Source organism: Larus michahellis, chromosome 15 (genome assembly GCF_964199755.1).
Source record: "Larus michahellis chromosome 15, bLarMic1.1, whole genome shotgun sequence".
Taxonomy (NCBI): Eukaryota; Metazoa; Chordata; class Aves; order Charadriiformes; family Laridae; genus Larus; species Larus michahellis.
The window spans coordinates 1,535,153-1,549,057 of record NC_133910.1 but is presented as its reverse complement, the minus strand read 5'-3'; the positions used below and the strand labels follow the sequence as shown (position 1 = coordinate 1,549,057).

At 62.9% G+C, this 13,905-nt stretch overlaps 1 protein-coding gene across 2 annotated transcripts in view; it reads left to right on the top strand.

Moving 5' to 3' along the window:
- The window catches only part of ABCA2 (ATP binding cassette subfamily A member 2), a 39,180-nt gene that overhangs the window by 13,137 nt on the left and 12,138 nt on the right, over positions 1-13,905 (top strand). The window contains exons 8-33 of one of the 2 annotated variants that reach the window (XM_074608391.1): positions 29-247; positions 829-1,160; positions 1,460-1,619; positions 1,881-2,009; positions 2,290-2,457; positions 2,774-2,870; positions 3,279-3,452; positions 3,542-3,644; positions 4,295-4,409; positions 4,758-4,948; positions 5,181-5,331; positions 5,622-5,826; positions 6,409-6,573; positions 6,888-7,068; positions 7,355-7,567; positions 7,886-8,082; positions 8,168-8,350; positions 8,806-8,990; positions 9,091-9,211; positions 9,480-9,689; positions 10,883-11,101; positions 11,274-11,376; positions 11,741-12,069; positions 12,612-12,825; positions 13,003-13,108; positions 13,487-13,598. In XM_074608391.1, the coding sequence (XP_074464492.1) occupies positions 29-247; positions 829-1,160; positions 1,460-1,619; positions 1,881-2,009; positions 2,290-2,457; positions 2,774-2,870; positions 3,279-3,452; positions 3,542-3,644; positions 4,295-4,409; positions 4,758-4,948; positions 5,181-5,331; positions 5,622-5,826; positions 6,409-6,573; positions 6,888-7,068; positions 7,355-7,567; positions 7,886-8,082; positions 8,168-8,350; positions 8,806-8,990; positions 9,091-9,211; positions 9,480-9,689; positions 10,883-11,101; positions 11,274-11,376; positions 11,741-12,069; positions 12,612-12,825; positions 13,003-13,108; positions 13,487-13,598 (4,582 nt within the window). Of the gene's footprint in view, positions 1-28; positions 248-828; positions 1,161-1,459; positions 1,620-1,880; positions 2,010-2,289; positions 2,458-2,773; positions 2,871-3,278; positions 3,453-3,541; positions 3,645-4,294; positions 4,410-4,757; positions 4,949-5,180; positions 5,332-5,621; positions 5,827-6,408; positions 6,574-6,887; positions 7,069-7,354; positions 7,568-7,885; positions 8,083-8,167; positions 8,351-8,805; positions 8,991-9,090; positions 9,212-9,479; positions 9,771-10,882; positions 11,102-11,273; positions 11,377-11,740; positions 12,070-12,611; positions 12,826-13,002; positions 13,109-13,486; positions 13,599-13,905 lie in introns of both variants that reach the window. The other variant, XM_074608390.1, reaches the window with a different exon arrangement.

Genomic DNA, 13,905 nt, shown 5'->3' with positions numbered 1-13,905 from the left:
TGCGTCCCCACGGCTCCCTGCCCCCTAGGGTGTCCTCTTCACCGGGCCGGTGCTGGAGCAGCTGACGTGCGAGCAGAGCCCGGGGGGGCTGCTCCGCCTCCTGCGCGTGGCCCCAGGGCAGCAGCCGCTGCTGCAGGCGTACCGGGTGCTGGCCTGCAACGGCAGCCGGGCCGCCCGCCGGGAGCGCTTCGCCCAGCTGGCCACCGAGCTGCGGGAGCAGCTGGACACCGCCAAGATTGTCAGCAGGGTGAGAGCGGGGCTGCGGGACGGGCCTGCCACCGGCTGTGGGGCAGGGAGAAGTGCTGGGCGGGATTTACCTACTCAGTGGGGAATGTGTGGGGATGGGGGGCTTTGTTGCATGGCCCAGTCCCTCCTGGTCACCCCTTCACCCTACATGGACACCCTCTGCCCAGCCCCGTGGTGGGACCCCAGATGATTCCCCCTCTTGGCACCCGCTTGGACACTGCCCATTGGATGGGGCTGGGTGTCCCCAGCATCTTCCAGGTGTGTCCCCACAGGCTCCTCTCCCTGGCACTGTCAGTGTCCTCAAGGCTGGCTCTGAGGTCCCCCTCTTCATCCCACCCCTCCAGCCTGAGGCACATCTCGTGTCCCCTAACAAGACCATGCCCGTATTTGCCTGCACTTCTGCTGCCTGATAGCCATGGATGCATGGCAGTGAGTCCGGCGTGCCAGCTGGGCACAGCTCCAACCTTTTAACCATGAAAGTGGACATGCCACTGCTTGGGGTCCCCCTTGGTCCCCTCCCACGGGTGAGCAGGCCCCTGTTGCCCCAGCCACAGGTAACCCCTTGTGTGCTTGTCCTTGCAGCTGAAACTGGATGAGGTGAACAGCACGGCCGCCCAGCACCGCCTCCGTGCCCTCCTGGAGGACCTGGTGGAGATGGAGAAGGTTCTCCGCGATGTGGATATCCTCTCGGCGCTGGCCAAGCTGCTGCCCAGGGGAGCCTGTGCCAGCAAGGCTCCGGCACCCACTGCCAACAGCACCGGCTGGGCCGGCGCCAATGCCACAGCTGGCAATGCCACGGCGGAGGAGGAGGGCGCTGGGGTGGACCCGGCCAGCGGTGACAACCCCCAGGGGCAGTTCTCGGCATTCGTGCAGCTCTGGGCTGGGCTGCAGCCCATCCTCTGCGGCAACAACCGGTAGGAGCCCTGGGGGGCAGAAGGGGCTGGATCCAGGTGCTCTCTGTTCGGAACAGGGCTGTGGGAGAGCCCACCCGGCCTCTGCCAGCGGCCGAGGGCCCTGGTCATCCCGTGATGAGTACATGGGAGATGGATGCTGCACCGCATCCTTGTGCCACGGCCAGGGAAGCTGCCCATGCTGTGCAGCACCGTGCTGGCGTGGGAGTTGGTGTGAAATTCCTCCTGGGCAGGGTGGGGGCTGCCTGCAGCAAGGGGTGCTGGGGCTGGGGCGGAGTTGGCAGCCTGAGCCCCCTTTGCAGGACAATCGAGCCCGAGGCGCTGAAGCAGGGCAACATGAGCTCCCTGGGCTTCACCAGCAAGGAGCAGCGAAACCTGGGCCTCCTCGTGCATCTGATGACCAGCAACCCCAAAATCCTGTATGCACCAGTGGGCACCGAAGTGGACAAAGTCATCCTGAAGGTGAGGGTGCAGAGACCAGGACCCCCTGTCCTTCCTCTCCCACCAGCCCCGCTTGGCAGGGACCTCCTTGCCCAGATGGGCTGAGCGGGGAGGAAGGGGCCAGCTGCCAGCCAACGCTGCCAGAAGCAGGCAGCTGCCCTGGCCCTTGTTGGGGTAGCGATGCCTGCTGGGAGGTGGGCAGATACCTCCATGGCTGCTAGCCATCCTAGAGGGCAGGGGGGGCCCTACCTCTTCCCCCAGTGTGACCTTCCTCCCCCCCAGGCCAACGAGACCTTCGCTTTTGTGGGCAACGTCACCCACTATGCCAAGGCATGGCTGAACATCTCCCCCGAGATCCGTGCCTACCTGGAGGAGGGCAGGCTGCAGAGGCGCATCCGCTGGCTCCAGCAGGTAGGACAGTGTGGTGGGGACCGAGCCTGCCTGGGCCTTACTGCCCTGGAGGTGGGAAGGTGGGGTCCTGCGGCCGGGCACCTCATAGCTTCTTCATGTGAAGCTCTCAGGTGCCCACCCTGCTCTTGCGAGGACCAGGCTGGTTCCCTGTGCAGGGCAGATGCTGTCCCTCCATCCCTAGGAGGAGCGTTGGGTCCTGTCTGTGTCCATGGGGTGGACAGGGGCTGAGAGACAGGGCGTACCCCAACTTCTCCCTCCTGTGTTTCCCTCTGTGACTCAGTTCACCACTGACCTCCACAAGCACCCAGAGATCCTGAATGTCTCCGACAGCGATGTTCTCCACAACTTCCTCAGTGGCAACTTCTCCCTGCCCAATGCCAGTGTCTTGCTCCAGCAGCTGGACACTATTGACAATGCTGCCTGCGGCTGGGTCCACTTCATGGCCAAGGTGAGGTTGTGCCTGCCTGTGGCAACATGGGTGCTGGAGTGGCATCCGCTGCCTGCAGCTGTGCTCTGTGGGGCTCAAGAAGGGTCGGGTCCGCTCAGACCCCCATAAGGCCATGGAATGGGAGCCCTGGAGGAGATAGTGGCTTCTGCAGTGTCAGGAGCTTTCGGGTAGATGTCAACAGTGGAGGTGCCCATCCACTGTTGGGTTCAGGGGCTTGCAGGGTGGCTGTGGGTGGCACATGCTGCACCGTGTACAGGGTCCACGTGCCAGACCCATCGGGGGCAGTGGAGTCTTACTGGTCTTCCCCTCCCACTAGGTCAGTGTGGACATCTTCAAAGGCTTCCCGGATGAGGAGAGCATTGTCAACTACACGCTGAACCAGGCCTATCAGGACAACGTCACGGTCTTTGCCAGTATGTCCCTGTGAACCAGCCCCTTTCCAGGGGTCCCTGAAGCCATGTCCTTCTCCAGCTTTGCCCTGGGCTGGGGCCGCTGGCCTTGGGATGTGGCTCCCTTGGTGCATGTGTTGGGTGGATGAGCAGACCGAGCATCTTGCGGTACCCATCCTCTGCCCCTGGCCAAGCCCTGCTGGGCACAGCACCCTGCCGCTCTCCTGGCCCTCCCACCACTGCTGCGTGCTGTCCACATGCCCTCACGTCCCTTGCCAGGGTCACGCCCACCCTCCTCATCCGTGGCAGCCTCACGGTGCCCTTGGCTGGACGTGCTGAACCTCTCCATGTCCCTGCCTGTCGCTGCGGGCCGGCCAGTGTGGCCATCTCCCGTGGTGCCAGTGGGCTATCTGCCTCTCCTGCTGCCCACAGGCGTCATCTTCCAGACCAACAGGGACGGCTCACTGCCCCCCCACGTCATGTACAAGATCCGGCAGAACTCCAGCTTCACGGAGAAGACCAATGAGATCCGGCGGGCGTACTGGCGGCCTGGCCCTAACACTGGCGGCCGCTTCTACTTTCTCTATGGCTTCGTCTGGATCCAGGGTGAGTGCCAGCTCCCTGCCATAGCTGCCCACTTCCCTGCCCCCTGCCTGCACTGCCTGCTCAGCTTGGCCTCTCCTTCTCCTCCCCAGACATGATGGAGCGTGCCCTCATCAACACGTTTGTTGGCCACGATGTGGTGGAGCCTGGCAACTATGTGCAGATGTTCCCGTACCCGTGTTATACCCGGGATGAGTAAGTAACACCCATGTGGGCAGGATGGGCAGGGGCAGGACCTTCCCTCTTCCCCTTTGCAGGCCAGGACACTTCAGCTGGGAAAAGGGAGTAATTCCGGGGGCCCGAGAGAGGCTGGTGATACTGGGAGTGATGAGCAACCAGTAAAGCCCTGTTCCTTGGACCACCAGGCTAGGCAAGCAGGGAACGGATTTTGTGCCCAGTTTGCAGCTGAAGTGGGGAACTCATGGCTGCGGGGTGTCTTGGAGGCCAAAAGACCAGGGGAGAACAAGAGGAGTGTGGTAAATGGATGGCACATGGACCTGTCGGTGGTTATGGAACACAGTGGTCTGGAGAAGTCCCAGAGCCACCAGCCTTCCAGGGCAGGAGGGTGGATAGGGCTCTGTCCCCACCAGGGTAGGCAGGGCACTGGGGCTGATCCTGTGGCTGTTGCCCACCTGCCTGCCAGGACCTGACAGCCAGGACACTAGATTGTCCTGTGGGCTCATTGGAGAAGCTCTTTCAGAGCACTAAGGAGCTGCTGGACCAGCAGGCTGGTTGTCCCCAGGCAGCGGGAGGGCCCTTCCACTGCCTTAGTGCCCCAGGGCTTCCCTGGGTCTTTGTGGTGGTGCCACCATCCAGCTCTCCCCTCTCTTCCTCTGCCCGACCAGCTTCCTCTTCGTCATCGAGCACATGATGCCCCTGTGCATGGTGATCTCCTGGGTCTACTCGGTGGCCATGATGATCCAGCACATTGTGACGGAGAAGGAGCATCGCCTGAAAGAGGTGGGATGGTAGGAGAGATCCCTGGGGAGGAGCTGGCATCTCTGAGCTCTAAATTTTGCGCTGCGTGCACCCAGGTGCTCCCTGGGCACCTTCCCCGTGTCTCCGGGGCGCAGATCCCACATCCCTGGGCTGAGCTGGTCCTTCCGAATGTTCCCCACACGAGCCCTGCCCAGTGCCGGGGGGAGCTGAGCCCATTGGCAGCCTGGCACAGGGTGCTGTGGCCTGCCCGCTCCCAGCAGCCCACGGGGACCCCTCGGGGCTGCCTGTTTCTCTCCTAGCCCCAGCAAGTGAGGCAGCAGGGATGGGCAGGGTGGGGGACAGCCCCGCTGAGCAGTGTTGGCCTCACAGGTGATGAAGATGATGGGCTTGAACAACGCGGTGCATTGGGTGGCTTGGTTCATCACTGGCTTCGTCCAGCTCTCCATCTCGGTCACAGCGCTCACCGCCATCCTGAAGTACGGCAAGGTCCTGATGCACAGCGACGTCCTCATCATCTGGCTCTTTCTCGCCATCTACGCAGTGGCCACCATCATGTTCTGGTGAGCTGCCTGGTCCACTCCGTGGGGTGAGGGGGCACGAGCAGCGCCGGGGTCCGTGTGCCATGGGGCAAGGGTGCTTGGAGCTGGGTGGGCAAGGGCTGGTGGAAGGGCACAGGTCCCCCCAGCCAGCTGATCTGAGGGGGCAATTTATCACCTCTACACCACCAAAATCAGGTGGTGTGGGGAAAGCCCTGGTGGGGTAGGATCCAAGGTGACACTGTCCTCCTTGCAGCTTCCTGGTGTCGGTGCTCTACTCCAAGGCCAAGCTGGCCTCCGCCTGTGGCGGCATCATCTATTTCCTCAGCTATGTGCCCTACATGTATGTGGCCATCCGGGAGGAGGTGGCGCATGACAAGATCACGGCCTTTGAGAAGTGCATCGCGGTGAGTTGGCTGTGGCTGCTAGGGAGGTGTTTGGCTCCAGGTTTGCCCCAGGCACACCCAGTACACAGGCCACCAAGCTGTCATCAAGCCCTGGGCAAACCTCTGCCTGTATGAACCAGCTCCCCATGGGGCTTTGGAGGCATCTCTAGAAGGTTTGGCGCCTCCCAGGGCAGGGAGTATGTCCACGGGGCAGGGTGGGGGCAGCACTGGGTAGGAAGTCGCCCCAACCTGTTCATCTAGAGCTGGCCTGTGGTTCCTGCTGATGTCCCTGTCCCTCTGCCTCTCTGCAGTCCCTCATGTCTACCACAGCCTTCGGGCTGGGCTCCAAGTACTTTGCACTGTACGAGGTGGCCGGTGTTGGCATCCAGTGGCACACCTTCAGCCAGTCACCTGTGGAAGGAGACGACTTCAACCTCCTGCTGTCCATGATGATGCTGGTTGTGGATGCCGTGGTGTACGGGGTGCTGACGTGGTACATTGAGGCTGTGCACCCAGGTACGTGTGGGCACTGGGCCATGAGGGCACCTCGGATCTTACGGGAGCCTCTGATGTTTCGGTGCTAATCCCTGATGGTGCTCAGCCCTGGCATGGTGGGATTTGGCACAATGTGCCTTCAGGGTCCCCTGCCTGTATCCTCTTGGGGACACCTGCCCGCACACCCTGAACCACTGGTGACACCAGCAGATTCCTTGGAGATCTTTAGTCACGTGTCTCAGTTCACTGGCCAGCTGTAGCGAAGCAAGGTGTCCATGGCTGGAGCACTGTTCCCCTTTATCGCCCACTTGGGAAGGAGTCTCACCTGCTTCCTTTGCTTTCCTGGTAAAACTGAAGCGTGAGCCAGGCCCAACCCAAAGCCCAAAGGACTTTGCTTCCTTGCACAGCCCCGCGGTGTTACCCTCAGCCCAGTTGGCCAGGGCATTGCAGCTCCCACCCCACAGGGATGTCCCTGAGCTGGGGAAGCCTCCAGGCCCATGCCCGTGCCCATACGTGTGCCAAGCTCTGCCCCAGCCCTCGACTGGCTTCTGCAGGGACGTGGGTGTAGGGTTGGCCCTGACTCCGCAGGGGTTGTGCTTGCAGGCATGTTCGGCTTGCCACGGCCCTGGTACTTCCCCTTCCAGAAGTCCTACTGGCTGGGCAACGGGCGAGTGGAGACCTGGGAGTGGACCTGGCCCTGGTCCCGCACCACTCGCCTCAGCATCATGGAGGAGGATCAGGCCTGCGCCATGGAGAGCCGGAGGCTGGGTGAGGGCAGACAGGGGCGGTGTGGTTTGGCCCGGGGATGGCCCTGGCTCTCCTGTAGGGTCCTGCATGGACCGCCGTGTGTCCCTTGTGCCCTTGTTGGGGCAGGATCCTGGGGACAGGCGCTCCTGCCTGTCTGGGACCTGCTGCCCATGGTGTGGGAGCGGGGAAGGTGGCAAGAAGCAGAGGGGAAGGGGCCATGAGCCCTGACAGCCACTATGGCACGGAGGCGGGGAGGTTCATCCCCCGGGGAGCCCTGCTGCAAGCCCAGCCTCCCTGCCACCCCTCGGCTCCTCACCGTCCCACTCTCGCGGCAGAGGAGACACGGGGCATCGAGGAGGAGCCGACCCACCTCCCCTTGGTCGTCTGCATTGACAAGCTCACCAAGGTCTACAAGACAGACAAGAAGCTGGCGCTGAACAAGCTGAGCCTCAACCTCTATGAGAACCAGGTGGTGTCCTTCTTGGGGCACAACGGCGCGGGCAAAACCACCACCATGTGAGTGCCTGTCGGGGCAGACATGGGCTGTGTCCTTCTGACCAGCTGCAGTGGGTGGGGAAGGTGCTGCGTGATGTCCTTGCAGGGCCCTGTGGCAGCTGGTGCCATGCCCAGAGGGCAGCAGTGTGGATGTGGGGGTGACACAAAAGGAGGATGGGCAGCAGGCCTTGCCCCGACATTGCTCTGCCTGAGGCCCAGCAGATGCTCCTGGAGGTGGTGGTTGGGACTGGGACCAGATGGAGGAATGTGAGGTCCCTCACATTGTTCCCTTTCTCCATCCATCCAGGTCCATCCTCACCGGCTTGTTCCCTCCAACCTCGGGCTCTGCTACCATCTACGGCCACGATATTCGGACAGAGATGGATGAGATCCGGAAGAACCTGGGCATGTGTCCCCAGCACAACGTGCTCTTCGACAGGCTGACAGTGGAGGAGCACCTCTGGTTCTACTCGCAGCTCAAGAGCATGGCGGAGGAGGAGATCCGCAAGGAGATGGACAAGTAGGCCCCCCCGGCTCCTTTTGCTCCATCCATGACTTTTTCTCCATCCATGCCTTTTGCATGATTGGGTCCTTTTTCTGCTGGCTGTGCTGTGGTGGGTGATCTGGGAGCAGAGATGTTCCCCAAGTTCTTTCCAAAACCTTGGGGTATCAGGCTGTGATATCAGCAGAAGATGCTTCTGTAGCCTGGCTGCAGCTGGGCTGTTCCAGCGGCTGAGGGCCATGGGACACACGGGGAAGAGGTCTCGCATGCTCCCCATAGGCACTGGGTGCCAGTGTGGCCCCCACAACATCCCTGGTGCTTCTCCCCTGTCCCCAGGATGATTGAGGACCTGGAGCTCTCCAACAAGCGCCATTCCCTGGTGCAGACCCTCTCAGGGGGCATGAAGAGGAAGCTGTCGGTGGCCATTGCGTTCGTGGGCGGGTCACGGGCCGTGATCTTGGATGAGCCCACGGCTGGCGTAGACCCCTACGCACGCAGGGCCATCTGGGACCTGATCCTCAAGTACAAGCCAGGTGAGCGGAGGTGGGCAGAGCCCAACATTGCTCCTCTGGCTGCGGTGGCCCTGGCCTCTCTGATGAGGCTCTGTGCCACTCTCAGGGAGGACCATCCTGCTCTCCACGCACCACATGGACGAGGCTGACCTACTGGGTGACCGTATCGCCATCATTTCCCATGGCAAGCTCAAGTGCTGTGGCTCTCCACTTTTCCTCAAGAGCACCTATGGCGACGGCTACAAGCTGACGGTGGTGAAGAAGCAGTCGGACACCAGGAATGGCACAGGTCTGGGGGGCAGTGGGACCCTGTGTTTCAAGGAGTGAATAGGACTCCTTGAAACTAGGACTTCTTCAGCTCAGGAAATGAATGAGAGGTCAACACCCAAGTGCTCCCACCCCGAGTCTCCTTAGGCCACATGGAGGGCGGAGGGGGATGGGGTGGGGGTGTGGGAAGTGACATTGCTCAGCCTTGATTTCTCCCATCTGGGTCCCGGGTTAGACCCTGTGTGGTGGCATTTGCCTCCAGCTGCGTGGTGGCCCATGGGCTGCCCACCGAGATCCAGCATGGGCCACGGTGCAGAGCACCATCCCCAGGGCCGGGCAGGGCAGCTGGGAAGCCTCCAGCACCCGGCGATGGAGGCTGGAGGAGGCTCCGCAGTGCTGGGGTGGAGCGTGGACATGGTGGGTCCTGGTGGGAGGCTGGGTGAGAAGTGACCAACCGGTGCTGCTCCTCCGCTGCAGAGTCGGGCCAGCCACACAGCCCCCTGGCCCACTCCTCCGTCAGCCCCTGCTCCGAGCCCCGCGTCTCCCAGTTCATCAAGAAATATGTGGCCTCCTGCCTCCTCATCTCGGACACCAACACTGAGCTCTCCTACATCCTTCCCAGCGAGGCTGTCAAGAAGGGCTGCTTCGAGAGGCTCTTCCAGGTACCCACAGGGGCTGGTGGGGTGGGCAGCAGGCGGTCGCGGGGGGCCACGGCGCTGCGGGTGCCTCCTGCCCTCCTCACACAGCGCTTTGCTCCCACAGCACTTGGAGCAGAGCCTGGAGGAGCTGGACCTCACCAGTTTTGGACTGATGGACACCACGCTGGAGGAAGTCTTCCTGAAGGTGTCCGAGGAGGACCAGTCTCTGGAGAACAGCGACGCGGGTACGGGTGGCGGGGGGGGCACAGGGTGCTGCTGGGACTGGCGAGGGGCTGTGTGCCTTTGCGTGGGCTTGGTGGCTCCTCTCCCCTTGCGTGTGGCCACAGGAGTCTCCTTTCCCAAGGGAAGGAGTCATCTCCAGTGGAGCCCATCCCAGCCAAGGGCTGCTGGCCTCTGCTCTGCTCCGGGTTTGCAGAGCAGATCCGTCCCCACTCTGTGCCACACCAAGGTGAAGGGTGGCATGGCCAGTGGCAACCCTCCTTCTCCTTCCAGACATGAAGGAGTCCAAGAAGGATGCCTTGCGACCACCTGTCCCTGAGCTGGGCCTGAAGCCCGAGGCCAATGGGGAGCCCCTTGCCGAAGCAGCCGTGCCGGAGAAGCCAGAGGTGGAGCTCAGCAACCTGGTGACCTGCTCCAAGCTGGCGCAGTCGCAGGCATCCCTGCACTCAGCCTCCTCGGTGGGCTCCGTGCGGGGCGACGAAGGTGGGGCTTATTCCGAATTCTTTGGGGATTACGCGCCCCTGTTCGATAACCGGCAGGACCCCGATAACATCAGTCTGCAAGGTTCGTGCCGCCGGTGCCCGGCCAGCGGCAGGGGCCAGGGGAGGCGCTCGGCTGGGAGGCGGGGGGCGGCCGGGGCAGTGACAGCACCCGTCCCTGCGCCCAACAGGGCAGAGCTGGCCCTGGCCGGGGCGGGTGGGTGTGCCGGGGGTGGGAGGCCGTGCCTGCCATGGTGAGACCCTGTGGCGGGTCTGATGATGCCTCCGCTGATGCTGCACCCAGAGAGCCGCAGCCTGGGTGGGAGGGCTGGGAGCAGATGCTTTCACCAGTTTGCACCCCAAAACTGGTTGCATGTACAGGGGGGAAGTCCCGTGCTGAGACACAGAAACAGCAGGCGCGGGCGCAGCTCTGCCCTTTGCCTCCCCCGGCTTCCATGCGTGCCCCCTTGCAGACCCACCCCACTAACGTGCTCACACCTCCTGCTGGGGCCCGGTCGCCTTGGCTCCTCTTGGCCCTTGGGCACAGAGTCGTCTTCCAGCTGGTGGCTTCGCCCTCATTACCCTGAGCTGGGCTCGGGGCGCTCCCTGCCCAGCTGCTGGGATTGCCAGAGGACGGAGGATGCAAGCAGGCGCCCGGAGGCTGCCGTTTTATTCACAAATCCTTTTCTGGGTTATCCCAGCCGCTCTTGTCGTGTTTAATTCAGGGATGCGGCACCCTGCCTCCCCAGCCAGGGCTGCTCCGAGCGTTGTGATTTGGGGTGCAGGAGGCAGAGCCAAGATGGTGCTGCAGCAGAGCTCCCCGAGCCCCAGCCCTGCACCCGCTGCTTCGCTGGGTCCCGCCACCCGTGTCCCGTCCTCCCCTTCTGTCTACGCTGACCCCTCACCAGCTGGGAGAACTGATGGGAAAATGGGGCGGTTCTGCCAAAAAGCACCAATATAGATTGTTTTTTAAAAACTATTGTCTGAATTTCCCGTTTTGGGCCAAGAGGAACCCGCCAGCCAGCTGCCTCGCTTCACACCGCCGTGCTGCCGTGGCTCGGTGGTTGTCAGGGTTGGGTGCTGCCCTGTCCCTCGGGGTGGCTGTGCCCGGCTCAGTGCCTGGCTCAGCTCCCTGGGGGCCAAGGCGGGCACAGGAGCGGCTGTACCGGGGGGGGTGACGTCCTTCTCCCCTCCTAGAGCAAGAGGCGGAGGTGGAGGCAGAGGACCACGACCTGGCTGGGCAGGGGAGCTTCAAGCTGGAGGGCTCGTGGCTGAAGCTGCGCCAGTTCCACGGGCTGATCGTCAAACGCTTCCACTGCGCCAAGCGCAACACCAAGGCCCTCTTCTCGCAGATCCTCCTGCCCGCCTTCTTCGTCTGTGTGGCCATGACGGTGGCACTCTCTGTGCCCGAAATAGGTGCGTGCGAGCCACCCACCTGCACACTGGGGGCTACTGGTGGCCCTTTCTGCCTGCCCCAGTGTGACTGGTGGGGATGCTGGCTGGGGGGAGGACAAGGACAAGGCTTGGCCAGTCTGCCTGTGCACGGCGGTGCTGCGGGTCTGAACAGGTTCTGTCCTTGTCCCCACAGGTGACCTGCCGCCCCTCATCCTCTCGCCATCGCAGTACCACAACTACACCCAGCCTAAGGGCAACTTCATTCCTTACGCCAACGAGGAGCGGCGTGAGTACCGGTGAGAGCTGCCACTCGCTGGTGACCAGCGACCCGTGCCCCATCCCTGTCTTCATCCCTGGGACTGTGATGCGGGGCAGCAGCGAGGGCAGCCCACAGCGGGGCTGGACCCAGGGCTGGCTCAGGCTTGGAGCAGAGCCCGGCCAGTGCCACGTCCCCTGGCAGAAAGCAGCCTCCATCCTCCCCAGGGTGTCTCTGGGAGGGGCGTCAGCCCTGGCGCTGGCTGCGATGGGTAGCTTGGCTGTGTATGCCCTTTGGTGCCGTAAGTGCCAAGGCCTTGGGGAGGTCCCAGCAGAAGATGGCCAAGGTGGTGAGACCCGTGTCTCGGGCTCCTTGCTCCTCGTCACCTGCTCCTCTCCCCGCAGCATCAGGCTGTCTCCCGATGCCAGCCCCCAGCAGCTGGTGAACACCTTCCATCTGCCCTCTGGCGTGGGGGCCACCTGCGTGCTCAAGACGGCCTTCAACAACACATTGGACCAGCCCATGCAGACCCTCAACCTCAACAGCAATGAGTCAAAGATGCTGGCGGCCAAGTACTTCGATGCCATGTGCATCGATTCCTTCACCCAGGGCCTGCCACTCTCCAACTTTGTGCCGCCACCTCCATCCCCAGCTCCCTCCGACTACCCCATCTCAGTGGATGAGGACCTGCTCCGTGCCTGGAACTCCACGACCTTTTCCTCCACTGTCAAAGGTATCACTTGCGTGTGGTGTTCGAGTGTGTCCAGCCCTGGGATTGCTCTCCAGCCGGGAGATGATATATCTCCCCCGCAGAAGCAGCTCCAGGAAGTGCCTCTCAGTTTGGCCTGGCCACAGCAGAGCATTGCATCACAGGGCTGAACTTCGGCTCAGCGCTGGTGCTGGCCCTGGAGCACCGCTGCCCATTCAACCCGGGCAGTGCCAGTGGAGCTGCCCAGGATGGTGACACCATTGAGAGCCCTGTGGCCAGCCCCTGTATGTCACCCTCGATGGGCCATGCTCCCTAGCCAATGCCTTTTCCAGCCACACTCCATGCCCCCTCGCTGAACCATTTCTGTCCTCACAAAGGACAGATGTGTCCCCACATCCATCTCTTGGTCCCTCTCAGTCACCAGGGCACAAAAGCCTTCTTGCAGTCCGGGCTCTGCTGCCTCCCTGCCTGGCTGAGATCCCTGGGCTCAGCCTCTTGCCCCACATCGTCCCAGGCAGCCGGGGTGGGCAGGAGCCTGGCTGTGAGCTGCCCTCTCTGCTCCTCAGAGACCGTCACCTCAGCCCCTGCCCTGCCCCGCATCGTCCATGAGCCCATCAGATGCACGTGCTCCATGCAGGGCACCGGCTTCTCCTGCCCCAGTGGCGTGGGGGGCCACCCCCCACAGATGAAGGTGGTGACGGGGGACATCCTGGCAGACATCACAGGGCGCAACGTCTCCGAGTATCTGCTCTACACCTCGGACCGCTTCCGGCTGCACAGGCAAGAGGGGAGGCTGGGAGGGTCTGCCCTGTGCCATGGAGCACAAAGTGGGGGACTGGGGACTTGGGGACACATGCCCAGAGTGCTGATGGGAGCCAGGAGCATGCTCGAGCATGGCCGTGCTCCTGGAGGCAGGGGACAGCAGTCACAGCTTCTCAGTGGTGCCTTGTCCCGCAGGTACGGGGCGCTCACCTTTGGCAACGTCCAGAAATCCATCCCGGCTTCCTTCGGGGCCAGGGCCCCTGCCACAGTGCGCAAGATCGCCGTCCGGAGAACGGCCCAGGTGGGACCACGCTGCGTCCCGCGGGAGCTGGGTGGGCAACAGCAGCCATGGCACGGGTGGGCAGGAGAAGGGGGCAGGCAGCGCTGCCTGCACGGCAGGGACCCCTCGCCCTCAGCTCTGCAGTAGTGCTTTCACCCGAGGAATCCGGTGGGGCTCTCGCCACCGTGGGGCTCTCAACCCATGGGGTGCTTAGCAGCTCCCACCCCAGCGGGCCTGGCCCAGCAGGGTCAGCAGTGGCCTGCCCTCCCCACCGCCATGGGCGCAGGAAGCCTGACCTGTGGCTGTCCCATCCCATCCCGCTCCATCCCTCCCTTCCAGTACGTCTGCCGTGGGCCTGGCTCTCTTGCCTCCTCCTCTCACTCTTCTCTGCTCTTCCAGGTCTTCTACAACAACAAGGGCTACCACAGCATGCCCACCTACCTCAATGCTCTCAACAACGCCATCCTGCGAGCCAACTTGCCCAAGAGCAAAGGCAACCCCGCTGCCTATGGTGAGCATCTGGAGGCGTTTAAGGGCAGAAGCATGTCAGGAACAGCTTTAGGGCATGGTCCAACCAGGCTCTAAAGGGAAATGTGCCCCCTTGCACCAAGCAGGAATGGGCCCAGTTGGGGTGGGGTGGGGGTCATGCACCTTGGCTATCAGATCTGGGCTAGGCAGATCTCTCTGAGGGCTGGGGGGGGCAGAATGTCCCAAAGTGCTATCTGAAGGCACCTGGGCTTGTGACGTGTCCGAGGATGCTCTCTGCCAGCTGGTGAAGGAGGACTTGGCTTCAAGGTGCTCGATTGCTGCAGACAGCT